Source organism: Rhodnius prolixus, unplaced genomic scaffold (assembly GCF_049639745.1).
Source record: "Rhodnius prolixus isolate KJV_2025 unplaced genomic scaffold, Rpr scaffold_11, whole genome shotgun sequence".
NCBI lineage: Eukaryota > Metazoa > Arthropoda > Insecta > Hemiptera > Reduviidae > Rhodnius > Rhodnius prolixus.
Window position 1 is genome coordinate 7,117,480 of NW_027411625.1, and position 27,834 is coordinate 7,145,313.

At 33.2% G+C, this 27,834-nt stretch overlaps 1 protein-coding gene across 1 annotated transcript; it reads left to right on the plus strand.

Moving 5' to 3' along the window:
- Nucleotides 1-9,609: 9,609 nt before the first annotated feature.
- On the plus strand, nt 9,610-27,654 carry LOC141459215 (uncharacterized). Its single transcript, XM_074138009.1, has 23 exons — nt 9,610-9,694; nt 12,420-12,604; nt 13,329-13,568; nt 14,250-14,410; nt 14,494-14,635; nt 15,546-15,696; nt 16,317-16,485; nt 17,322-17,628; nt 17,705-17,846; nt 18,540-18,625; nt 19,206-19,385; nt 19,546-19,692; nt 19,807-19,961; nt 20,607-20,807; nt 21,338-21,572; nt 22,464-22,616; nt 22,877-23,011; nt 24,011-24,154; nt 25,303-25,397; nt 25,758-25,992; nt 26,861-27,019; nt 27,149-27,345; nt 27,431-27,654. Exons 1-23 carry the CDS (start codon nt 9,670-9,672, stop codon nt 27,573-27,575), a joined length of 3,789 nt encoding a protein of 1,262 aa, XP_073994110.1. The 5' UTR covers nt 9,610-9,669; the 3' UTR covers nt 27,576-27,654.
- Nucleotides 27,655-27,834: the final 180 nt, after the last annotated feature.

Below are 27,834 nucleotides of genomic sequence, written 5' to 3' on the forward strand. Positions count from 1 at the left end.
AAAGATAAATATTTTTAAAACAGTTATTTTGGGCCATTGATCTGTTGTTTTTGTTTTGAAAATAAATTAAACTCTGCCAATATAACATAACTATAAAATGCCCTTACATTTCCAGCTACTTGCAAGCGAATCCTACTAACATCAAATGGCTTAAAAACCTGTCAAGAATTGAAGATCTTTTAACAACATTTTTGGCAGGAAATTCCCAGTTAACAGAATGTCAAATAAAGAAATATTTGATACAATTACAAAAGCAGGCTAAATCTAATTTCAAAGAAATCAAATGGGAACAATCCAGTACAAGGTACCTTCATATTTCTGATTAAGTGTATTACGTTGTTTAGGCTGGCCAAAGGTTTCGTTCTGTATAGGAACAATGGGTTCAAAGCCCAGATTACCTTTTTTAAAAAAATCAATTACTTTTAAAGTTCTTTTGAGACTGTTGCTTCAGGTTTTCTGTACAAAAAACTCAAAAATAATATCTAGAGAAAGAAATTTCGGTCAAGATTAGTAATTTCTCAGATTTTAAAAACTGGATATAGATAATACTAAAAAGAAAAATTATATAAATAAATAATTTCTGCAAAGAAACGTGAATTTGTTTTTGGCATAAATGTAGTTAGTTTTGTGATGTTTCATGTTGAACCAAAGTGGGACGGATCTGTTTTAGATGGGCCATGGTTAGTAAGGTGCGAAGGATTGCTGTACTAGGGGAGAATACCTTAATGATCGGCCATTCTTCTTATATTATATTCTATAATTACTTAAGAAATGAGAAACATTTATACAAACTGAGAGAGAATTATGGCGAACAAACTTATTGCTTCGACGGCTGCAAAACTGTCGGCAAGATGTTCGTCTATAGCGAATACTGCAGAAAGACTCCTAACATCTACATGGTCAGTTTTCCAGATATGCAGTGTCTCACAAGATTACCAGGTAAGCTTGTTTGTTTGGGTATTTGGTTCAAACTGTTCAAATTTTGCAGAAAATTTTGCGTAAAGTACAACGTAAAATACCTAATTAGGTTCTAGTTCGACTAGATTTCTACTTTATTTCACTCTGTTATCTAGTATTGAGGCCAAAGCTGAAATATACATAAAGGGTCGCCTTCTTTTGGAAAACGTAAGGTAAAAAACAACGGAAAAATACCGAATTGGCTTCCAGTTCGTCTAGATTTCTACTTGTTTTGTCTCTGCTATCTAGTATTGAGGCCAAAGCTGAAATATACATAAAGGGTCGCCTTCTTTTGGAAAATGTAATGTATAAAACAACGGAAAAATGCCGAATTGGCTTCCAGTTCGTCTAGATTTCTACTTGTTTTGTCTCTGCTATCTAGTATTGAAGTCAAAGCTAAAATATACATACAGAGTAGCCTTCGTTTGAAAAATGATAGGTAAAAAACAACGGAAAAATACCGAACTGGCTTCCAGTTCATCAATATTTCTTCTTTTTCTTCTTAGTTTATGTCCAGGGTTCGAACATTCTCTAAGGGTAGTTTTCATTTGGGTAATGAAAATTAAAATAGAGCGGAAAATCAATTTATAATCAATTACATTACACAATTTGTAATTGCTGCAAGTCCTATTTGATCTCCTTTTTTTTTCACACATTCTCTTCTAGACTCATCAGTTGGTGAATACACGAATCTCACTTTTTACAAGGATGATATGCTGGTAACCTTTAAGGGCTTGCCATCTTTTATGTTCTCAGTGTGGGATTGGAGCAAAAGGGTCAAATTATTAAAATTTACACCCGCCGCAATTGTGGAAAAGAATTTGCTATTCAAGTAAGTAATTCTGTTGGTAAACCTTATTAGGAATTAAATCCTTTACTTTCTGTTACTGATCAGAGCATTCTACTACGCCAGCACTGGCAGAGGTCAATATATTACGATATATTACGTTCTGGCCCAGCATAACATTGACAATCTAATCCATTATTGGCACTCTTGTTAAGTTGTTGTATGTTCTCTTAAAGTTATCCCGTTGTGGATATCTCTAGCCTACGAAAGTGGTGATCAGGTAATCAAAGCTCTTAAAAATGCTATGCCAATTTATGCTTTGCTCATACAGGTTCTTCGTATGAGCTTTATCGTTTGAAGCGAGAAAAGACGGAGGACTACCCTTAAGATTTTTAGCTCCTTCTGTACCAAACTTAACGGAGAAGACCATTGTATGAAGATAGTCACTAGAATGAAACTTCCATTCTAGTGGATATTACGTTGTGGATTATTCGATAACATTGATACTGACAGTGAGTTCGTTCCTTAAAACGTTAGATACTGTTTTGGAATCAATCAGAAACACTCGCTATCATTTGTATTTCAACTCTTCCTAAAGCAAGGACTTACCTACCATCAAACTTTGAACCTATTTGCAATTGTTACAGCAAATTCACTATCTCTCTACCCACCGGTAACCCCATTAATACTAGATTACACAAATTTTGTCAAGAATCGTAGAGCGTGCTGGTATTTTTTTGGTCACTAACCACTGAAAATCAGTCTGTGATTGTTCTAAAAACACTGATTGAATTTTTGTAAACATAGCGCTCTAATATTTTTCACCCGTATCCCTTTAAGATAATTGGTTAACTCAGTCGGGTTTATAAAGCTAATTAATTACAATGTGAAAATAAGTAAATTAGGTTTTTAAATACTGCAAAAACTGAAATATCTAATTCATCATCACGCTAACAAATTATTCGTTAAAATGTAATTCTGTGAGAAAGCTTCAAAAAATTAAAACTTGTCTGTGATTATTGTACCTTTACTTTCCGGTATGAGATTCTGTTATTTATGATGATAAACCATAACGAAAGCGAGTAATTGTCTACAGCGACTCTCGCTTGCCACTGGAGTTGTGACAACTCATTGACTGCCTGGTGAGATTCGCCTGTAGAGTACAAAGGGTTGAATTTTTGTCAATAAACTCTCACAATTACCAATCATTTTTAATCAAAATCTTTTTCTTTTTTTTTCAGAAAATTAGTTTGCTTAGTGATGGTAATTATGTAGGGGTGAATGGATTCCTGGCCGAGCCCTAACTACAAGAAAATCTATAAAATTATTGCCAAATCTATGTTGCAGGGCTTATGAGACACTAGGCATATGTGTACAAACAGAACTTACAATTAACTGCACTATTGTGCGAATCTGGGAACTGAACTGTTTTGCTAATATCTGTTCCGCTGTGAGAAAACATCCAAACAATATTTATCATTTTGAAGTTGGCGATTTTTGTTTATCTCCGGAGAAGGAGATATTTATTTTAGATGTGGCCGGCAATCTCTACACAGTGAGAACTGCCATTTTAATTATTCAATTTTATAATTGTTTTTTTAATGATTAAATTTGGTTTTTCTCATCATTGATTGCAGAAGAGTAGTATGGCTTGATATACAGCTAAAATTCAATTTAAATAATTCAACAGGTTCCAACGAGTGGAAAAAAAGTTCGTTTGCTCAGAAGATGGCAGTATGCTTCGAAAGAAATAGCTGTGCCAGTTCAAATCGTATGGTATAAGCGCGGATTAATTATATCAGGACCCGATGGTGTTATTCAGGTAAATTTATTTCTCAATTATTTGGTATGAAGAATTTTATTATTATTATCTCAAATTATCGAAAACGAAGTTTTAACCAGAATTTACATATTTTGAGGCATTCTGAAAATTTCAAAAATAGTTTTAATTACATAATTGTTGACTTTCTTGTTTTGCAGTACCTGGAAAGATCGGACCACAGAAAAGATTTGACAAACGTTACAGAACTAGAGCGAAAAGAGCCGATTAGCTGCCTAACTGTTGCGGGAATTGAGAATCAATATTTATTTGGTTGGTGTGCCTCGGTAAGTATCCAGTTAAATCTCATGTCAGCAGTTACAAAAGCAATTAACGCTGAAGAGCAATTCGCAGAGTGCAATAAATAAGATCAACTAGCCTTCGAAATTTCTATTGAATCTGTTTAAAAAAAGAAATAAAATCAAATTCTCAATTTACAGATGGGTTTGGTGCAATTAGTGGAGAATTCATTTCGAGCCATTTCTAACTTCTGCGTTCAAATAATGGATATTGCTTTAATACGACCACAAGACCGGTACATTGCAGCACTTACGCAAGGTTCAACTATAGGAGTGTTCAAAAAGAAGACAGGAATAATGGTAAATATTAGCAGGGAATCCTTTACCTTCCCAAATCATTTAAATTGTAGGCAATAACGATCTTGCTAGTTTAATTTTTTACTAAACAGGTGGAACAACTACATAAAAAGAGTTTAGTTTGGGCACACAAATAATTATAACTCGAATAGCCAAATGTTTTCTAATATCGACTTTTACTCAAGATATCGTTACGAAATACACGAAGTGGGATGCAACGCGCTACATTCCAGTTATTTTTTTGGATTAATTTATTTTTTCTAGATTTATTTTGACACTAAAGGTTTTCTATTACAATTATGTAACTGTGATTGCCTACGCTTTATTAAAAGTAATAACAGGAATGCTAAAAGTTTAAGGCACTATGAAAAAGGCTTTGGAGTCCTCCATCTTTTTATATACTATATCATTTTATATACAATTTGAACTTTTTCATATATATTCTCCTTAACAAAAACTTACAGTTTTAAAAGTTAAGTATAAGAGTTGATTAAACGCCAAAAGGTACACAATTCAGAGAGTACCCAACATTTCATTCATACTTCTAGTATCATATTTTTTAGAATGTATTAGACTGTCACAAACCCTTATGCTGGCCTTTTATCACCCATAAATATTTTTCTGTTAGAATAATAAAAGATGTATCTCATCATCATAGTTATATTTAAAAGGGCATTTCATTTTAACTCTATTCCAAATTATTCTAGGGATTTATCTTTATTCTAATCATCACATTTACTCGCATATTAAAAAGAAAAAGGAAAAGTTAGAGTTGGTCTTTTACCGTTGTAATTTGAATTACGGAGTTAAAACGAAATTTCAGACTTGAATTCGTCTTGCGTGAGCAAAAATAACATAGTTAATAACAAGTAAATAATACTTGTAATTATAATTCATTCATTTTTAAACTTTAATTTACTGTAGGAAGTTTTATAACCAACTAAAAATATGCATATCTATTTTATATATAACATCATAATGACGAGCTAAAGCTTGAATTAAATAAAAAGTATATAGTGTGGTTTGGCAATAAAAGAGCTTACAAAGGTATTTCTATTTATGTAAAAATAATCCAACTGAAGCGTATCAAAGAACAATAATTAGAAAAGTCTTCCATTCCAGGTTTGTTCTCATCAAGTTGAAGATAATTTGTACAGAATTGAAGGAAATCCATCATATTCATATGTGGTGTGTTTGAAGCGAATGACCGGCAAGGTCTATATTTATGACTTGTCCGAGAAGCATAAATGCAACTTACTGCATAAAATGTACATCAGCGACTATCCTTTAAGAACGCTACAGTTCACTGTGGATGGAATGTTTATTGTGGCGTGGACTGTCGACAAACCTATTTACGTGATTAGGGTAAGTAGTGTGAACAGTTTGACGAAAATTATGAAAGAGTGAACTATAGTTTCTTTACACAGGCTCAACTTTGACAGGGCAATAAGTCATAGAAAAGTCCATTTAATCTGTTTAATGAGAAGTCAAGGATTAGGTCAGTGGTTAGCATATTGGATTCCCACGCGAAGATTCCAGGTTCAAATCCAGCAGCCTTCCATTTGAGTTTTTTTTCTTACTAAGAGCTTCTTACAGTACGGTGATGGGCAGTATTATTAGTTACGAGAAATCACTGTCCGGTGGCTGGCACTGCACTGATAAAGGCTCCTGGCACCAATGACCACAGATGGTGACGTGCCATAAAATAAAATAAAAAATAAAAAAAAGACAAAAGAACAGTACTTAACAGACGCTATCGACTACTTAAAAAACTCTTAGACGATAGATCTAAACTGTCTCTAGACAACAAAAGACTAATTTATACTTCTATTTTGAAATCAATCTGGGCGTATGGAATAGAGCTGTGGGGTTCAACCAAACACACCAATCTCCAAAGGATTCAATCTCTTCAGTCTAAAATACTTACGATCGCTCGATTTTATGTCTCCAACCTGAGTATACACACTGACCTTAACATTCCTTTTGTCGCAAAAGTCGCCTAAACACGATACAGGAAACTTCATTTTAACCTGCAATCTCATATAAATCCTCTAACTAAAAATCTTTCTTATAGAACTCTTCCTGATAACCCGACAAGACGCCTTAAGAGACAGTGGTCTCCTTTCAAGTGAAGAGAGTGAAGAACTAACAGTCTAATGTTTTGGAGTGTTACCACTGCGGTAACTTCTCCACTAGTTTGTATCTACCATTCACTTCTATCAATTTTACTTATATTGCCATCGCCGTTGATTGTAGCACAAATAAACGCAAAAAAAAAAAAAATCAAAACGGTTCCATTCAGTAAGTCTTAGCACTTTAAGTTCAACCATCCCAAATTTTCTTTAAAATATAGAGAAAATCCTCGTTTACGAGAATAATTTTTTTGCAACAACAGAGATTTAATAGATTTTGAGAAAAAAGTTGCCAAAAATAGGCAAAAACGTCATTTTAAAAATTCTTCTTCTCTTTCTTACCTTTTTTGTAAACACTGTATCGCCTAAACGCGAGAGCCGATTTTCACGAATGAGGTGTCATTCAATTCGAAATTTTATTATTATGTTTGTTTTTCTAGGGCGTCATACATGATACTTTCACCAAACTATTCAGCATCACAAACGACAATATAATCTCCGTAACTTCTTTTAAAGACTGCAACAATAAGCTGTACATAATGGCGTTAGAACAAAAAAATGCGAAGGATTCCTGTGGCAATCAGGTCTATCTGTGGGAATGTCCGGACGGCACCTTGGTTGCTAAGTGGGTATTTTCTTCATTCCAGTTGTGATCCTGAAAAGTGATATAAAATAAAGTTTAAAATTGCGACAGAAGACTGGAAAGGCAGAGCTCTGCTTTTAGAAGCCTAATGTTGTAATGCATAGATTACAACCACCCTAACTCTACCTACTACATAGATAACCTTATAGATAAAAATAATAATTACATTAAAACTGAATTCTGAATTCTCTTTTTGATTAATTATTATAGTTTTATATTATTTATCAATCTATTTTATTTATTTATTTTATTGTTACAGATTCCGATTGAATGAACATGTAGAATACTTATACTATTCTAACTTACCAAGCACCGTTTATGCAACATGTCCCGGCAATTCACAAGTTTGCAACACGTTAACTATAACCGAAAAGAACAATTCTGTAAGTACTGCTGAGAATGTTTGGTAGTAAGTAGTAATCAAAAGAGGTATCTTGGGCCCTTGCTGCGCAAGGTTGTACTCTTATTCTACATCAACCTTTCTAAGCTATTTCTCTTGAGAGTTCCCAGGGTCTGTAAAAGATATTAGACCACCTTCCATCAGGGAATGATTGTATCACTGATTCTAACAGATATAGTTGAATCCTTTCTCCATCGCGAAACAGAATCTACATACCTATTACTCTCTAGGCCCTGATTCTTCAGACTATGTTTGAAGCATGCAAAGCTCTTTTCCGTTCGAAGCTGCCAGTAACGATCAAGTCTTTATCAGAGTCTGGAGAAACTCTAGATCAGAGAACTCTAGGTTTATGTAACCTTCGCTCTACCAGGAAAGCGTGGACCCTTTTCTCAGAATAGAAGTAATATGTGGACCAAACCTAAAGCCGAAGATGAAGAAAACATTGTTGAAGAAGAATAGATGAATTTTTAAAGGATGAAGGAAGGCGATTGTTGTTCCTTCTTCTTGCCAACAGACAAATAAGATTCACCGTCTGATAGCCTGGAAAGAGAACTGGACTGAACCAGATGGTCTAAGAGAAAGTAGCGTGGGCAAGGGTGGGAGAATTGAGTCAAAAGGAAGAGAAATAAAAAGAAGAGAAAGCCCCCACCTGAACGCTGTATTACGACTAAACACTGACCATTCGCCAGAAATACTTAATAAAGAAAACTCGGGTAAACATTTCCCGATTAACTTGAATCTATGCTTTTAATTGAACCGATAAGACTATTGCTTATTCTGATTCTATCCAATTCTTTCTTCTACAACTTAATGGCTCGGTCCCATACGCCCTATGGGTATCAATGAAGCGTTAATGTACTCAGACACCAATCTCTACTTCAATAATTGCAAAAAATGAATGTATGATCAAAACAAGACCTTCCTACTCTACAATCTAGGTGCTGTTTATAATTATAATTATACTTATCTCAATTGAGATCTGTAAATCTTTATTTTTTCAGTTTATTCATGTAGAGACGAATCGGAAAAGTGTATGTGTCCCACACATAGGCCAGTGGGAGTCACATTTTGACTACTATCACATTCTAACGTACGGACCTGACGACGGCCGAGTTTCTGTTCGAGATGACACCAACTCTGTTGTCTTCTTGAACGAAAAATTACACCCGACAACAGATGGAAGCATCAAGAAAGCGTTGCTGGATATTGATTGTAAATTTCTCATAACTTACGGTCATGACGGCATAACTGTCTGCCATGTAATCAGGTACTATCATCACTACAACATTGCCACTTAAGCTACTTATACAACTATCTTTTCTGTACAATTCGGTAAAGAATTCATTAAAATCTGATAAGTACGAATAGAGATATAAACGTTTGAAATTTTAAAGAATTTGAAACGTATTTCAAAACTTCGAAAATTTCATCTTAAATATCTCATGAACTTTTATCACTAGAACATTGCCATTTATGCTACTTTTACAACTAACTTTTCACGACAGTTCAGCACAGAAATCATTGAAATCTGATAAATAAGAGATGAGATATAAACATTAGAAATTTAAACGAATTTGAAAACACCAAAATTAATCCTTCAATATATCGTTAACTATTATCTCCAGAACATTGCAATTTCTACCAGTTATACAACTATCTTTTCTCTACAATTCGGCAAAAAATTCATTAAAATCTGATAAGTACGAAAAGAGATATACACGTTTGAAATCTGAACGAATTCGAAACGAAGTAGAAAAAGTCGAAAATCTAATCTTAAATATCTAACGACCTATTATTACTAGAACATTGCCATTTATGCTAGTTATACAACTAACTTTTCTCGACAGTTCAGCTCAGAAATCATTGAAATCTGATAAATACGAAAAGATATATAAACGTTTGTAATTTAAACGAATTTAATACCTTTAAAATTTATCCTTCATTATCTCCAATACATTGCAATTTCTGCCAGTTATACACCTAACTTTTCTGTACAATTCGGTAAAGAATTAATTAAAATATGGATCCTTTAGTTTTCTCACTAATATAATTGTGAAAATATAACGAGTAATGTGGTTGAATACTTCATTATCAGTGTTTTTGCGGCATTTAACTGCCACATCGTGTACTAATTAAGCATTCTGAAGAGTTAGTGGTGAAACTAACTTTTTTTCCTTAGAGATATTAATTGCTTTCTAAATGTAGATTATGTTTATTAATTGATTCTTTCAAAAAATTGACTAATGACGCTTATAAGATTTTTTTTTTAAGGAGGAATTGCAATCTTCATGAAAGCCATGTGCCAATTAAAAATAAGGACGATGAGGGTTTCGTAATGATGGAGAAATTATTTCAAAGAGGTAAATAGAATAGAATAGAATAGAATAGAAAAGAAATTTATTATTCTGGGACAATTGTCCCCTAAGAATAAACACAGGTACAAATAGAGGCCTTAATAGTTTGGCCTGTGATTATACAGAAATTAAATAAATATTTACAAAAGTGAAAATATAATAAGTGAAAATGAAAGTAAAAATAAAATAATAAAACAGCAGAAATTAAGGAAATAAATTAAAACAATTAGAATTTCGGAGGAAGCTGAATAGAAAGGAGATAACTGAATAGACGGGATTTAAAGATGGATAGGGTAGGAGCATGGCGGACAGATGAAGGCAAGGAGTTCCAGAGAGAGGTAGCACGTATGAGGAAGGACTTGTCAAAGGATGAGGTACGGTGAGAGGGAATGTAGAGATCAGATGAGCGAGATCTAGTGTTACGGGAATGGATGGAGGATTTAAACTTAAGGAGTTGAAAAATATAGGAAGGCCTTTGAGACTGGATGACTTGAAAAAGGAAAGAAGCCAAAAAATATTGGCGGCGATAGACAGGAAAAAGCCACTTCAACTCATCGTAGCAGTGCGAAATGCGAGAGTCTCTGGAAATGCTGAAAATAAATCTTATGAAGCAGTTCATGAGGCGCTTAAGCTTAGCTTCAATATCACCAGAAAGACCGCCATACACTAAACAACCATAGTCGAAATGGGAGAATATAAGAGAGGAAACTAGGAGTTGCCGGGTCTTAATTGGAAAAAGGTGACGGGAACTATTAAACTGCTTAAGGATATGGATGGAACGACGAGAGATTTGGGAAACATGGTTTTTCCAGGATAGGTTTTGATCGAAAGTGATACCAAGGTTTTTCACAGAGGAACAATATTTTATTGGGGTATTGTAAAGGAAAAGATTAGGAAGAGGAGCCAATGATTTAAGGAGTGGGTTGGAGCCAATAACTATAGCTTTGGTCTTTTCTACATTCAGGGTAAGCTTATTGTTCGTGGCCCATGCTGAGATATTATTGAGGTCTTCTTGAAGTTTAAATACAGCTTCAAACAAATCCGACGGGGAAAAGGATATGTAAATCTGAAAATCATCAGCATAGAGGTGATACTGGGAATGAGAGATGGAAAGAGGAAGGTCATTGATGTAAATTGAGAAGAGGGTGGGAGATAGGGAAGAACCTTGAGGTACACCGCGTGACAAAGGAAGAAGTGAAGAAGGATTGCTATCGGGAGTGACAACGAATTGGGAACGATTAGACAGGAAGGATTGGAACCAACGGAGGGTGCTATTGGAAAAAGAGAGGGATTGTAGTTTAGATAGCAGGATATGATGGTCAACGGTATCAAAGGCTTTGGAGAAGTCTAGGAGTATAAGGATGGCAAGTTTTTGGTCGTCAATAGCCGTCTGCAAGTCATGGGTAATTTTTAAGAGTGCAGAATGAGTGGAATAAGAAGGACGGAAGCCAGATTGGAGTGGATTAAGGAGATTGTTTTGTTCGAGGTAATTAGAAAGCTGGGATTGCACTAAACGTTCAAAGGGTTTGGAGAAATTTGATAAAATAGAGATGGGACGAAAATCAATAGGAGAGGTGGGATTTGAGATTTTATTTAGAGGACGGACTAGGGCTGTTTTCCAGCAGGATGGGAAAATAGAATTCTGAAGGGAGAAATTATAAATATGGTAAAGGACTGGCAATATCGCTGGGAGACAGGCTTTAATTAATTTAACAGGAATGTTGTCAGGGCCATAGTCATTTGTACGGGATTTCAGAAATGAGGTTAGGAGATCTTCAGGAGTAATATGATGGAAAAAGAAATTGTTAGGATCAAAGGAGGGTAAAATGAGAGCAGGAACATTACAAGAGGCATTGGTTAAGAAGGAAGTGAAGTGGACGTTCAGGTCATCAGGAGATATTGAAATGGGGCAGGAGCGATTAGATCTACAGAGGGAAAGCTTACGAAGGATAGCCCATTTCGATTTGGAATCAGGAGCATTGGAGAGAGATAAGTGAATATGAAGGGATTTGGCTCGGCGGACAGAGGCCAGAGTAAGGTTACGCAGGAGCTTATACAGAGAGTAGTCATGAGGAGAACGCGTGCGTCTAAACCTCCTCCTGGCTGCCTCTCTTCTCCTCATCATGTCCTTGAGCTCCGGTGTAAGCCAGGGTTTAGACGCACGCGTTCTCCTCATGACTACTCTCTGTATAAGCTCCTGCGTAACCTTACTCTGGCCTCTGTCCGCCGAGCCAAATCCCTTCATATTCACTTATCTCTCTCCAATGCTCCTGATTCCAAATCGAAATGGGCTATCCTTCGTAAGATTTCCCTCTGTAGATCTAATCGCTCCTGCCCCATTTCAATATCTCCTGATGACCTGAACGTCCACTTCACTTCCTTCTTAACCAATGCCTCTTGTAATGTTCCTAAATACTTAGTTAATTAGCTGTAAAAGTGGAAGTCATGCCTAGGTCTGTTTCTCTTATCCTTTTATTTTCAACTTTTTCAAAACTGAAACGATTTTTCAGTTTTTATCTTATATTTATTTTCTTTTTCTTTTTTTTAGATTTTGCACAATTGGTTATACATACATAAATTACCATCTTTAACTTTTACTGAAAATATAATTATAAAAAATGTTTTAATTTGGGCTCTGGTTGTGTTGGGAAGTTAGGCTTCAATCTAAAATGTCAATATATTTTCAAGGTTCTAACACTTAATCAATTGGGTTAATGTCTTGTTGGAACAGAACCATATCTGACCAGGATTGGTCTGCAGAAATTAGAAGCAGAGGAGTGTTGGGTGGATGCTGATCGGGAAATGCTACTTTCGACGGAAGAAAATGAGATGCAACGAAAAAAACTCATGGAAAAAGAAAGCGCTCTAATTTTAAGAGAAAACATAATTGACAAATTCAATGGCATGAAGGGTCAAGTTAGTATAAAAAAAAAATTAATAGTAATAATAATGATAATAAAAAAAGATGTTTATTTAAAAAAAAAAAAGAAGCAATTTTACATGAATACAAAAACAAAACACCAATGACAATGGTAGTACCCTAGCCAGAGTTGCAAACACAAACTAAAAATTTACTCACAATAACATGAAAAGAAAATAATTTACTGTTGAACGTAAACATTATAGAATCTGCCATCAAAACAACATAGATATCAAACATATTTACTGAACTTTCAATTACATAACACCTAACTCCATTATACATTATATATTATTAATATTGTATTATTAAATAAATTAGTTATTAGTTAGTTAATTAAAAAAAAGAAGAGATAAACAAGTAAATAAACAAATAATTCAATGCAAAGAAAGCGAGAAGTAAAGTAAATAAATAAACCAAAAATTGAGATTAATTTTAATCAAATTCTGATCCTACAATATAAGTGCTCTAAACCTCGCAAAATTATATAAACTGTCCCAATTTTCACCATTTAAAATCTGTATTAATTCTTCCTCAAAAGGTGACTTTATGTTTCCTAACATAATTCCAGAATAATTGTCTGTCTGAACGCAATTGCCGCTCTTTTTTCTAAATTCTAAGTTTTTGGAGTAAACGTCTCTAATAGTTTTCTTCAAATTTGTCAGGTAATGTGTATTATCCATAATAATAGTAACGATAAAAACAAATAATCTTTTCCAGATTACAAAAATATTGAATCTAAATGAAAAAGAGAAACTTTATGACGAGCAATGGATCAAGAGAAATCTGTTAGATTTGTTTACTAACAGCCAAGTATGGGATGATTTCGAAGTAGAGATTCAAAATGAAATGGACTCACTATCTACATCCATTGACAAAGAGTATCTCAGCATGGTGAATGAAATTAAAAGTTGGAAAAATCTTTTTATAGATCCTTACAATATTTCTAACAAAATTAGGGTAGGTCATTTAGCTTTTAAGTATAATCTAAATATAGATACAGAGTACGTCTGGTCATTTTCGGATTCAGCATCAATCTTAGTCTTTGAATTTTACAATAAGTAAGTAAAGTAATAACCTATTTTATCAGGCGTGGCTTAACGTCCAACTACCAATTAGGGGGCGGAAGCTCGTACTTTACTATAAACAATTTTTTCAATCAAATAAAAAGTAGTCAAACGTGGGATTTGAACCGGGGATTTCCTGCACACAACGCCACGTTCTTATTTAACCTTCTATATCTCATTACCTATTTATTATAACTTGAACGTTGCAATTCATACCAGTTATAGAGCTAACTTTTCTCTACAATTCGGTAGAGTAATTGAAATCTGAGCAATACGAAAAGAGATACAAACGTTTGAAATTTTAACAAATTTAAAAATCTCTAAAATTTAACTTTCTATATCTCAGAACCTATATGGTTGAAGCACATAGTCCACAAACCACACAGTGATTGATTATTTACAAAATTGGAGAGGGTAGTGAAAATATGAGAAACGGCATGTGACCCGACCCACTCTTTAAAAGACATAATGCATTATTAAGAGCCTAAATAATTCAGTGTTTGTTTCATATCGTCGTCAGATTTCTTACAGGACAAATTAGTAAATATGAGAGTTGTTATATTTTATGTTGCAGGCTATCCTGAACAGTCATATCCATATCAGCACATATGCGTTTAAAGAAAATCATTTTAAGTTGGAGATTATACGTAGAAGATGTATTTATAAAATGTGGATAATAAGGAAAATCAACTGTTTATACTCACAAGAAATTCCCTGGTTTTCGACGGTTTTAAAGTAAATATGTCTCAAGTTATGTCGCAGACTTTTTGTCGGTCTTATAAATTCAAAAGTTATTTGAAGAGAATATTTTGATCCAGTGTACCTAATGAACAGTTAACTGATATTACTACTTCAGACAAGTCGCCAAATGTAATGATAGCTGAAGTTCTGTCTGGCGATGTTAAAGTTAAACAAGATTTAGTTGGCACCATTCATGGTCAAGAAGTTGCTGTTGTTGAGGTAAGAATTGTGTATTGAATGCCAGACCCACTTTCGGCAATTTTCAACGTAGAAGACCACGAATAAATATACATTATTTACTAAATAAAATAAATATTTACAATCTTTAACATGGTTGCAGTACTTAAACACAATTCATGACTGAAACTTTAAACAATCTATTTAATATTCAGACATCTTAATTATTGTAAGAAAAAAAAAATATACAGAATAACTTTTCACAAAACTGTGCCGTCATTGGCACACCTATATTATCCATTACTGCTAGTCTAAATTTATTAAATTACGACTTACTCTTACTAACAATAAACATATTGATTTTTGGTTCGTCCAGTTTATTATTCAATTAATCTACTTTTGTTTACCTTGAAGGTTCCAGCAAAAATCTTAAAATTTGTTTAGCACCACAAAATATTATTTAAAATTTGTAATTGAAGTGAAGCTCTTAAATTCACTCGCATAGCTTAAAAATTATTTGATAGCAATTAGTAATTTGGTTACTTATTTTCAGTAGATAAACCGCAATCACATAAAAGCATCAGAAACAAATTCTGAAAGCCTTTTTAGATTTATTAACTACCACTTTTCAATGTGGGTGGTAAACGATCTTTTACCAAAGATGACCATGAAATTATCATATTCTCACTGCTAGATAGACCTCCTTCAAACTGTAGAATTGCTTCAAACTTAGACAAAAATGGAAATACTCGAATCAATTTCTCACGTTATTGCCTTTATCAGAGCGTTGCCGGCTCTACACATTACTAACTACCATCTTCATCGCCGGTTGATGAGCTGAGAAAATTTAATGACAGAAAGTTGGATTCATACTAGAGATCTGCGCGTTATAAGTCCAATGACTAATTCCACTTTCTTTTTTTAAGATAACGAAATTGATCTTTGTTCCTAGACACGGAGTTCTCCAAGTGATAAAGTTACACCAAACTTGCTGGTAACTGGCGAAGTGGAAGAGCATAAAACTGTGATAGATTATACTAGAAGTGATATAGAGCAGGCCAACTCTGTGGACAATGCTGAAGACAAAGCCGAAGTCAAACTTGGTTTGCTTTCAAGTTATTTTTTTTATCACAAAACCATGAATAAGGAAAACTTCTTTTAAAATGTTCAAAATGAGTTAAAAGTTTGAATTTAAAAAAAAAGAAGAAGATTAATGTTCGATTTAAGCATCAAGAGATAGAATCTCAAACGTTTTTAGATGTAGGACTTATAAACATGTGTTTGAGTCATTGTTAGTTTTGAAGTTCGGCTCTTTATACATATAGCTCATGCCTTCATCCTAAACAGTTCTGCTAAGTTCTGGCATAAGGCCGGATAAGAAGTATTAATTGTGGCTAAGTACCAAATTATTTATGTATTTTCTTCCGCTTCTCTTTCCACGCTGCATAGAATCTTTGGACACATTTAACTATTGATATTGAAAATCTAGCAACTAATATGGATAAATACTTTTTAATCCCATTATTTTTTGGTTTACTTATTACGAAAATAATTCATATTTCATATAAATGATGCCTTTCTTTTCTGTGGGGTCAGCATAATAATGTTAGCTAATTTTCTTGTTTTTTTTTTTTTAACATTTCATTTAACTAAGAATATCAACAAAATATCAGATGCGCAAATACGTTTTGTACTCTCTGTTTATGCGATCAATACTTTTTAGGAAGTCTTACCTCAAGACAGCGACGAATCATGCATAACTGTACAGCTACACGCGAATACAACGCCAGACTAGAGTTAATTGAGAAACACTTATATTTGAAGGGCACACTATCCGATAACGATTACTCTGTGCTGATATATCTCAGAGCAAAGAAAATGTGGATTGAAAGGTGATTGCTTGCAGTGTCTTGAAAATGCAGTAAGATGGTTATGAATCGGATATGTAAAACCCAAATTTCTCTTTTTGCAATTTATGTAGTCAAATTTCTTTTGCACTATTAACGAATGTTCCAATGCTTCAATTAGATAGTAAATCCCTGCCAAAGCATGTGAAATCATTGCTAAAACTGTGTACCTTACCGATTTAATACTAATACCCTCAATATTAAATATATTTTTTTAAATAAAATGTTAAAGTAAAATGTAAATATCATTTTCAACCGAAATGTTTTGAATTGAACCATTTAATTTAGGGGCTATAATCATGACTGAAGAAACATTTTATGCATATAAAATGAATTAGTTTGAACTTTTTGTGATGATAATTTGGAATTCATTGCGTAACATTGTATAACTCACTTTACACTTTTATAATACTGTCATGCAATAAATTTAGCATACCTGTTTGCCGCATCGCAATCGCCAATTTGCGTCAAGAGATCTCTGGCACTTTGAGACCAGAGGAGATCATATTATAAAGGTCGGATCACGTAAAGAGCAGAGACTTGATCTACTAGAACTTGCAAGCAGATGAATATATGTATCTTTTGCTGCATTGCATTTGGAACTGGACCCTCCACCTTGTTTCAACAACAATAATCTAGTGGTTCAGTACCATATATTCCGTGTAATTCTATACATAATATGCCATCTATATACAATATTTCCAAAGCCCTGAAGATGTCTAGGTCAAAAGATTGACATGCATAAAAATATTTCAGACTGAAACTGGCTCTGATTTTCTTCGCTAAATTATTTAATTTTGTTTATTGCACACAATTGAAAGGTTTGTAGTCGACCCATTCATAGAAGAACGGCCACCCGCACGACCAGATGTAGCTATAGACACCATCTACCTACAACTACAAAGTCAACAAACTGATGTGCCTAAGAAAATATGCCGACAGATTTCTAGAGGTGGCTTTGCTGTAAGAGATCTAAAAGAGTCACCACATATAACCGCAGATCTCATTCAAATAACGTCCTCCTTTGAGGAAGAACTGTACGGGCAGTTAACAGAGGACATACAATGGTATCCGCAATTCGAGTTCAATGCTCTAATAGGCAGCCACAGGGCCAACGACTGGTTCATGGTGAGCCAAACTGTCTCTTCATTTTTAATTTTCACGTAGAATATAGATATATTAATCGAAACGCTGTAAATTCTAGCATACAATTCACGAGGCCATGGTTTGGGTCAACCGTAATGTGTATAACTTGAGAACTAAGAAACAGATGATATTTGACCAGTTGCAACAGAACAATAACGAAATCAAGTCACTGGTTAAGGACCTGCATGAAGCCTGTCACGGTGAGTGGATTATTTTAGCATTTTTTGCAAGCACTTCCATCTAAATGCAGAAGCATCATCATCTGAGGTCTTCTCGCTTAGAGCCTTTCGTTGGGAAAGAAAAACCTAAAGGCAGTCATCTGGATTTAAACGAGGAACCCTCGTTTGTTTTTTTTTAGTTTAAAAAAAATTATAATTATATTTCACACTTGACTCAGAAGAATTGAGACTGTCAGCACGGTCTGATGTAAACTTCTAAAGATAAAAAACTCTTTATTATTTTTTTCTGATATTGTTGTGCCCTTCAATCGCAGCTTTTTAAAATTAGAGCGTGAATACGGTATAAATGCAGCTAGCTAACTTGGTACGTTAAAATCCGTTTTTAAGTTATAACGCGTTTCGTTCTTCAACACCGAAAATGCTCCTTATGAAGCACCATTAGAATCTGTAACCTAGGGGAATTAATAACGATTTTTTTTTGTTCTAAACACTCTGTCCTTCGCCGATAAATATCTGAGAACTTAAAGACTGAAAATTTAGAAACTAGTTACAATAAAATTTGTATTTACATATTGAAATAATATTTTTATTAAAATTTCAGTTATTTACAGACTAAGTTATTTACAGCCGCCATCTTTATACTCCATACGAGTTTATTTCTCGTACAGTCTGCTCAGAAATCACTTAAATAAAAACTCACTTTTTATATTTTAGTTAAAGACATGCCAGCTACTGAAGACAGTCCCCAGTGGATGACTGATGAGCACCCATGCTATCCTTGCTACGTTAACGAGCAGGAGGTTCGTAAAAACTATATATGTAGATGAAACTTGCTATAAATCACTATAGTATCTGTAGAAATACTACAGGGTGAAAATTATTGTTTGATGAGCTAGAATCAGCCTGGAATGTACCTTCTATTGTATTACGTGCAGTGTAACCAGAATTCTATATTGCTCCTACTGGAGCCACGGAGAGAACTCACAGTATCCTTTCAAGTTTTCGAAGCCTGGTTTAAAAAAAAAAAAAAATCCAAAGCTTTGGAAGATTCTTTTTTCTGATTGCCCGGCAAGCTTGCGTTTATTCATTAGAGAAATTTACTTTTTTCAATAGAGTGAAAGTATGCCCATTAACACGGGGCTTCAGATTCGAGGACCTCATTCTCAAATTAGCGGTTATGATTTAAGACTAGTCCATGATGTTCTAATATTTATTTTTAATCTTGGAGATTTGCCTCTTTCATTGAGAAAGAGAGGTCTCAATCAGAAAATGTATTGAATTATTTCTACAATCTTTTTGATATTTGTAAATTTGTAATCTAACCTACTGTTAAAGAACATATCTTAGAAGCAATAAGAATTGTTAAGTCTAATATTTCAGATTATTCACGAGCATGTAACTGCGAAAAATAATGAGGACAATGATAATAAAACAGAAAGAAAAAGTATGCAGCCAGTTAAAAGTTATCGCCAACGAGCCCTTGAGGCAATGATGGACGGAGTACTGGAAATACAGTTAGCCGATAACCTTCGTCGAGGAATCAAACCACCAGCATTTATGGTAATTAAAATGTAACTTGATCTAGAATTAGAAATTTCTTTACTGTTCGATTTACTACCACATTACATCTTGAATCTTTAATTCATACTAGGCTGTTTAAAGATTTTGCAATATTAGTGACTACCGGGGTTTTACTTTTATTCATGTTTCATATTTTTAGCATAAGAAAAGTGCTGAAGATTACACTGCTACAGAAAAGGAAGAGATTGAAGAGTACGAGAAAAAGTTGGCGCAATTGGAGCTTCAAAGAGCTGACTATGCTCAAGTTTTAAACAAAAAACTGATCGACGTAAGGAAAACAATAACTGTAAGTACGAATAATTTGTTGCAATTTTAAACTATGTTTACTTCAGTACTGGTTAATTTAATTCATAAGGTACTGTCAAGCAATAATTGTTACGATTGTCTAAATCTATTTCAGGAGACTAGATGGAATTTCGATTCGTCCCTCTACGATACACTTATTGGCAAAGCTGACGCTGAAATCAACATCAACATTCAGTGCTGTCAGTTACATCTCATCAATGCAAAGAGGATGAAAATTCATAAAATAGTTAAACATCTAACTATAATGGGGTAATTATTTTCTAGAAATTAAAAAATTACGGCCATTCATTTTTGCTTTATTGCAATTTAACTTATGACCGAAAATTGAATTTTATAACAGATTTTCTTTCTGTAAAGAACATGGATTTACACGTCCTTTTCAAAAAACACTTTCTTATGTAATTCTTGCAGAATTCGAAAAATATAATGTAGGTAGTTGTGCCCGCTGTTCAGAGTGTTAATTAGAAATCACCTAGTTGCTTACTTGTTATCCTTTTCTTTTAATTATTTCAATTTTTAAAAAGCTAATGTGTTGGAAGTAGATCTTGAAAACTTGTATTACTTAAAGTTGTAAAAAGCAGATAACTTTTCAAAGCGTCTTACAAACAAAATTTCTGAACATTCGATTTTACTATTGAAAATGTTTTTGGGTCCGTCGTAGCTCTCATGTTTTTTTTTCTATTTCAGAAAGTTTGTGATTTTATTTATTTTCAGAAGTTGCTTCATGAGTTTAGTGTGGAGAATTAGACTTCAGCTATATTTCTGAATATACTTTCATAGTTCATAGCAGTGAAATGTTTAAGTCAAGTTTTCTACACCAAAACCGTGTTTAAAGACTAATTTAAATTCTTGATTATAAAAAATTAATTCATGAAAAATAATAACTGTGTTCAGGCAGGTTTACGATGAAATACGTTCAAATTTCAATTTATTAAAGAAAGTCATTGATACGGAAAGGAAATATATAAATGAGCTGATGAAAGTAAGGCAGAAGTACCAAGATGAAATCGAGAAGAAATGGGAGCACTTAAAGCAACTCATCCAATACAATCGATTAGGCATTTTCTATTACAATAAAATTAAAGAATCATTCAGGTAAATTTAACTGTTATAATGTTGTTGTATGTAGTGGAATATAAGGACAACTAATCTGAATGAATTGTCACTAAATGATTTTTACTGAGCATTGAAATTACATTTTAGAAGATAGGCAACCCACTAAAAACTCTGCACCATAAACTCCTGTAACTAATGTTAGGCAAATAGTCAACAAGAAAGTTAGGAAAATGATTATCATTGCATGCCGATTATTAGGCTAAAAATCTCCATGAGGCACTCTCAGCATTACCTTCAGTAATTACAGTAAACTTTGTCTGGTGTACTAGAAAAAGTGCATTAATCCATCCTGAAGAAATACCTTCCAGTTCTCTATTGATCCTCAAATTTGGCGTTGTGTTAATATTTACTTACAGCAGCAAATTACTGAAATTTAACTTAACTAGCGTTTAGTTTGCCATTTTGGTTAATAACGCAAGTGTTAGCAAGCCCCTATTGCCTTGCTAGTAAGTCCATTTCTCTAGAGATCTGTACAGTGCCTGGAAACAAAAGACGTTTGGTATGTGCAGTGCGGCTGCCCCAGTAGATCTGCTCAAGGGTGTACCATTGAAGGCTCTGTACCATGGATATGACTACTATTACAGAAATAAAAGTAAAAATCGAGACGAGCTGCTACCGCAGATAGTCAACTATTTCCATCAGTTAGCAATTATAAACGACCCCAGCTACTATTCAACTCTGAATAAGGAGTCATATAAATTATTTATAGATTTTAAAGTGGATAAACAGAAATTAGAACTTAAGGTAAGTCTATATTCTCGCTAACCTTATTTACAAAATCTGTCGTAAATATTTGACACTTATGCGATTCTTAAAGTTCACATGAACATATCTTTCTTGGCTTTAATATTTTTTATCTGGCAATTAAATGCAATTTACAATGTAAAATTTGAATATAAAGTAATCACATATTTTTACAGGCAGGCTTAAACGTCCAACTACCAATTTTGGTGTTGTGGACGGGCCAGAAGCTCATACTTTACTAAACAATTTTTTCTTACAAATAATAAGTAGTCATTAGCAGGATTCGAACTGGAGATCTCCCAATTACAGCTCTTGCCCACTAGACCAACTCCCGCCTCAGAAAATTTTAATATATACTTTGAGTATTGGGATTTGAATCTTCTCCTAAACCATTCATACTAACTGTTTCATTTTCTTTTATTGAGTTTTTTTTTTCAGAAAATAGTTATATTTTATGTATTTACTAGAAATTTATTTTATTTATTTATTTTTTTCTTGAATGTTTTTATACTCTATCGAGAGAAGCGTTTATAATCATTTATTTTTATTGTTTATATAAAATTTAGTTTGGTACGCGACTCTGCATAAGCAAATACAATTACTTGTATGACCATTTCAAGTTGAATTTGTTTAATTTTCTTTTATTTAATTTTGATACAAAAAAATTATTTGAGTTTATTTTCTGTTTATAATTTATTTATTTCAAATGTATGCTATAATTATGAACTCACGCTGAATTATTTTAATGAATTTTTTTATTCATTTATCTTTAATTTTACTGAACATCTTGTATCTTCTGTCCTGACTGTTTATTTATTATTATTATTATTATTATTATTATTACCATTATTATTATTATTACTATTATTTTTTTTTTGCACATTGTGATAGATTTACGCTGTAACAGAAGAAATACAAATTGGATTGGAAGCATTCAATATCCACTTCGCTGCTCTACGTCAGTATCTACACCAAATGGCCTTACTAGAGCAGCAAACAGAAAAGTATAACTTAGCACTTTATTCAGTTATTGAAGAATTCAAGGTATAAAAATTGTTATAAATTTTTAAATTAAATGCAAGATATAAGCAATTAATTTTTCACATTACGAAGATTTTGTAATCAATTTTAAGGGCATCACTAAAAAATATGATTGTAAATAATTTTCATTAAACGTAAAAAATTACTTGAGCATGAATTTATCAAAATAACTGTATCATAGTCCACCTTTATTTAATAAATACATGCAATTCACTACAAAGTTCTACTGCTATAGAATGAAGTAACATAATTTATATTTTCAGATGCCCCTAAAAATACCAAGAAATATATTCAGAGAATCGCTGTACGAAGTGGCCTCTGCAATTGTCACCAACACCACTGATCGACCGTTTCTTTGTATTGAAACTGAACAGATGAAGGATCTTTTTAGTAAATCGGTATTAACTAATTAATTTATTATTAATATATTATATATATATTATTATTCGTCCGTTAGGAGCGAAACCCTATGCTATCCAAGGCCACTCTGGGTCCCATATATCTATCCTGAAGAAACAGTAACATCAACTGATCTGTCCACATATATATAAAAATATAGGACAATCAAGGCACCACGATAACCGAACGGTTAGAGGCGAGACCTGTAAAGCTAATATGAATTGTGGTACTGGGTTCGATTCCCGGTCTAAGGCCTTGGATTTTATTTTACGGTTAATAAAAGAAATTTACAGTAAAGTATGTTTGCTAGTCGCCTCCGTCCACAACACCTAATTGGTAGTTAGACGTAAAGCCTGCCTGAAAAAATAGGCAATTACTTTACTTACTTTTATAGGACAACCTTAACTAAAGGATCTAAGTCTTCTACCATCAACCCATTTAGACCAAAAATCCTTAACCTAGCTTCTACACGCCCAAAACAATTCGTCATAAGATGGATCAATGTTTCCTTCTACTTTTCACAAACTCTACAAAGTGGATCGTGAGCCCCCAGTTTTGAGGTGCCAGAGGGAGAGATCCGTGACAGGCCCCACAGTACCTCTGGACGTGACCCAAAACAGCTTTTTTGATTGTCAATAGCCCTCAGAGCTCACATCCATAAAGTTGAATGCTACGAGGCTGTCCACTATAAAAACCCGAACATGCATGTATCAAAAGTAATAGGCCCTCTTGTCACGCTTAACCCCAAATCTAATTACAATTTTTATAGCTTAATCTACATCCCCCATCACCCATAAGATCAATTTATGCGGTAAAACTCTTCGCAAAATCTTCAAAACCATGCTATCATTTAAAAAAAAAATGCTAGTTTCTAATTATTCACATTCAAATACTGACCAAACTCTTTATTGAAGTACTTATAATCTGCATTTTCGTTTTAATGGCTGTAACGAATTTTTCTTCATAAACTGTAATTATTTCTCTGAACTTTTTTTAAGGAGATGAGCCATAAAACAATTCCTCTTCTACGCAGAAGATTAAAATTAAAGAAATTCATTTCTTCATTACAACCACTGCTCACTTGCTGCGAACTGGAACTGGACTTGCTGAACATACACATGGACAGTCTTAAGAGAATAGAAGTATGAATATAATCTTACCTAGATGGTTGTATTATTGGTTGGACACTTAAATCAAATTTTGTTACCAATGCTTGCAACGTCAATTATATACATATCTGGGCGGTTTAACTTATTAGGAAGGTTATTCATCAGAGTTTTGATGTGATATCTTGATAAGGTAATTTCAGCGCTTTAGAGAAATCTAGTCACAATAATCATCAGTGCTGATGAATTCATAATTCGAGAGAGACATCTTTTTGAAATCCATGTTTGTTCTATCAGCTAAATATTTGTATTGGACATATTTGTATTTTGGCAAGTATTAATAAGGTTTCCTTGATAAAGATAATGTGTTGGCAAATCACTAGGCACGAGAGAGTTCTGTCGGAGCTCTTTTTGGTTCTGATCCTTTTGCGGCCTAGCGAGTTGTCTTGAAAAAGCAGTTGTTAAAGAATGAGTAAAAATATTATTAATTAATTATTGACGTACCTTACACAAAATTTAGTATTTTTATTTATTTATTTATTGTATAAGACAATATGTCGTTACAATAGAGTTGTGTTGACAAACAATAAGTTGTGTTACAATAGAGTTGTGTTGACAAACAATAAGATAAAATAAACTTACACTTTTAACTCAATTGATAAATGATAACTTTCTCTTAAACATTGCAGTTGAAACAAAGATAAATTTTAAAAAATATAAATATAAAGAATATAACTGAAAATCTTTCTTTAAAGAATAAAATGCTTAATGTATTTCCGTTTATAAAGACAAGAAAAAATAATCACAAAATTTAGTAAAAATAATTAAAAATACTTGCTGCTTTCACTTACTGTGTAACCTAGGATAACTTAGTGTCACTGAAAATTGCTTATCACCGATGATACAAAATTTTTTTAATGAAACCAACAAGAATGATACACCTAGCCACAAATAGATCATATGATAATTAAAAAAAAAATAATTATACATGGATTGAAGTGGAATTGTGAAACTGTAAACAGATACAGATAGGCTAAAGGCTCCTTACAGTCCAGCTATCTGTAAGCCGACAGTAGCAGAAAGGGTACCTCAGTTGTGGAAGCGTAGATTTTTTCCCTCAATAAATGTAATTGAATTATCATTCATGTTTCAATTTAATCAAAATTCATTTCCCACTTTTTTAGGTGACAAAAGAAATGGCCCTCAAGTATTTAACAGCTTCAGCCGATATTCGGAAAGGACAAATGTACAAAGTTGCCAGCAGGAAACCTCAGACAGAGTAATTATCCATAAATTATTGTATGAAAAGAGGAACATAAATAAATAAACTTTTTTATTTATAGCAGTCATACGATCTTAAGACTGATTCAGAGATTTTCTCGAATCCATCCACATCAGTAGCAAAATATAATTTACTTGTGCTTCTAGAAAAGAATTGTAACAAGTGCATTTAATATTTTTAAGATGATTAAAATTAATGTAAAAAGATAAACTGCTAGTTTTTTTTTCCGGCGCATCGACGTCTATGGTCATTAGCGCCAACTGCTATTTTTTTCCGGCGCATCGACGTCTATGGTCATTAGCGCCAACTGCTAGTTGTTAACACTTTTAGTTCAATTACTCTCATTATATCTTCTAGGAAAACTACTTCAAAAGCTCCAGAAAAAGATGAAAAGTTACCCGTTGCTAAAGAACACTCATTTAAAGAGATAAATGAAACGTCGAATACACCTTCTGAAGTAGAGAAAAAAAAATCTAATTGGATAAACAGACTATGGGAACAATATACAGACTTTACCACACAGATGTCCGAAGATGAAGTGTCGATTGATGAGGAACAGATTGAAGAAGAAGTTGAAGAAGAGGAAGTTCAGGTAACTAGTAACCAATGCCTTTGCTATGTAATTAACTTATTTCTCAAGTTCTAATCGACAGATTAACTTCGACTTCATTTGTACCTTTCTACTTTTTGTTTACCAAGTGGAAGTAACCCTGGTATAAGATTGAAATTATGTTTTACTCAAGTTACAGTTCTTACAGCTCACTGCCCACAAACCTATTTGTATGTGTAAATGTTGCCTGCAACTAGAATACACTGTCCGGAGGCCGGTTTTGCACTGAGTCGTCCAGGCGCCTATTACCTCAGATGTTGACGCGCCTTAATTAAATACATAAAAAAAAAAAATACAACGCAAATTTAATTGAAAACTATATACAAAATGATATTAAGTTAAAAGAAATATTTGTTAAGCACGTGCACAAAGTAAACTCCCGTTACTCGAGTGCGTTAGGCGACGAAGTTAAGCAGTTAAGTTAATTGAAGTTAAGCATTGGTCAGTAGACGAATCATGCTTGTTGTTGACAATGATCAATTCGTGGAATATTGCAATTCAACGGTCAGTTAGAGACATCCTCTAGTTTAAAGTTGTAAAAAAATATAGCCAACTGGTACAGCTTATGCCATCTAGCGGATATTTTAGTAACAAGATTTCAAAACATTTTAAAATGTGTGCCGTTAAATTTTAGTATCTATTTTTTTTCTGAATGTGATTATTTTGTTTACCCACTCAGTGAATTATTTCAAGAACTTTAATGTCCTTTGAACTAGATGATTTTGCAGCTATTAAGATAAATTTAAAATAATAAGAAATGTGTGTAAAAGTAAAAAACAGAAAAGAAATAAAATTGATTCTTCTTTTTTCATGAGATTCAAAAGATGTTTATTTATTTTATTAATTACAGGAAGATGAAACATCAGGGGCGACAGGTGTGCAAATGCTTGCTCCCCAAGAAACTAAGGATAAGAAGCAGCAGTTTATTTGCAGCCAGAAGTTAAAACGTTCATTTTCACGTAGTGAGACTCAAAGACAGACTACCAGAGACCATCTGCAAATGGATGCCGTTAAGTATTACTCGATTAGAATTGTAACCAATTTGCTTCTATTAATTAAGGCATAAGTAACATGTTTGTTAGCTCAATTGGTACAAGTATAAATACTAATATTCTATTTATACTTTTAATAATTTCAGGTAGATAAGCACCTTTTAAATATAGCAGAAAATATGAAGAAAAAATGTGAGAGTGATCATCAGGTGAGGGAAGCAGTGGAAATTCACACAACCGATTTAACCTGCTTCTTGCAACAAGAATTAGCAAAGTATAAAACAATTGCTAAAAATAATGAACTTTCTATTCAGCAGAATAAGAAAGATAATATATTTATTAGGTAAGTTATATTTTACTACCAAATATCTATAAGTATTTATGTACTTATCCTACATGTATAAATTTGTACTTTGTTAATTGATCAGGCAACGACTTCATGCTGAAAAAAACTCCTTGAAATGTAAACTAAGTAAATTACAAATTGAAAACGCTATTTTGGAGAAAGAATTGGAACTTCTTAAAATTAAATCCTTTCCAACTTTTAGTACAAAAACTAGTGCTAAAATCTAAATATATATATTGATACATCTCACTTTTACATCCTTCGATGTACATATTTTAGAGGTTAACAAATAAAACTATTTACTTAGTCTCTTTAAATTTCTTTTAGTAAATCCTTCCTCTGATCCTGAAATACAATCAGTGTCATTTATCGGAAGAGCTTTCTAAAATTATCGTTTTCATCATTTGTTCGGTCCAAGTCGAAATCCTGTTCTAAATGTGGCCTCACACTCTGGAAGGTGCTAAACGAGAAAATTCTACAACTGGG

Coding starts and splice junctions, on each gene's coding strand:
- LOC141459215 (XM_074138009.1), top strand. CDS start 9,670: ATGATGGAGAAATTATTTCAAAGAG. Junction 19,693..19,806: donor ACGTAAGGAAAACAATAACT/GTAAGTACGAAT, acceptor AATCTATTTCAG/GAGACTAGATGGAATTTCGA. Junction 23,012..24,010: donor AGGATCTTTTTAGTAAATCG/GTATTAACTAAT, acceptor ACTTTTTTTAAG/GAGATGAGCCATAAAACAAT.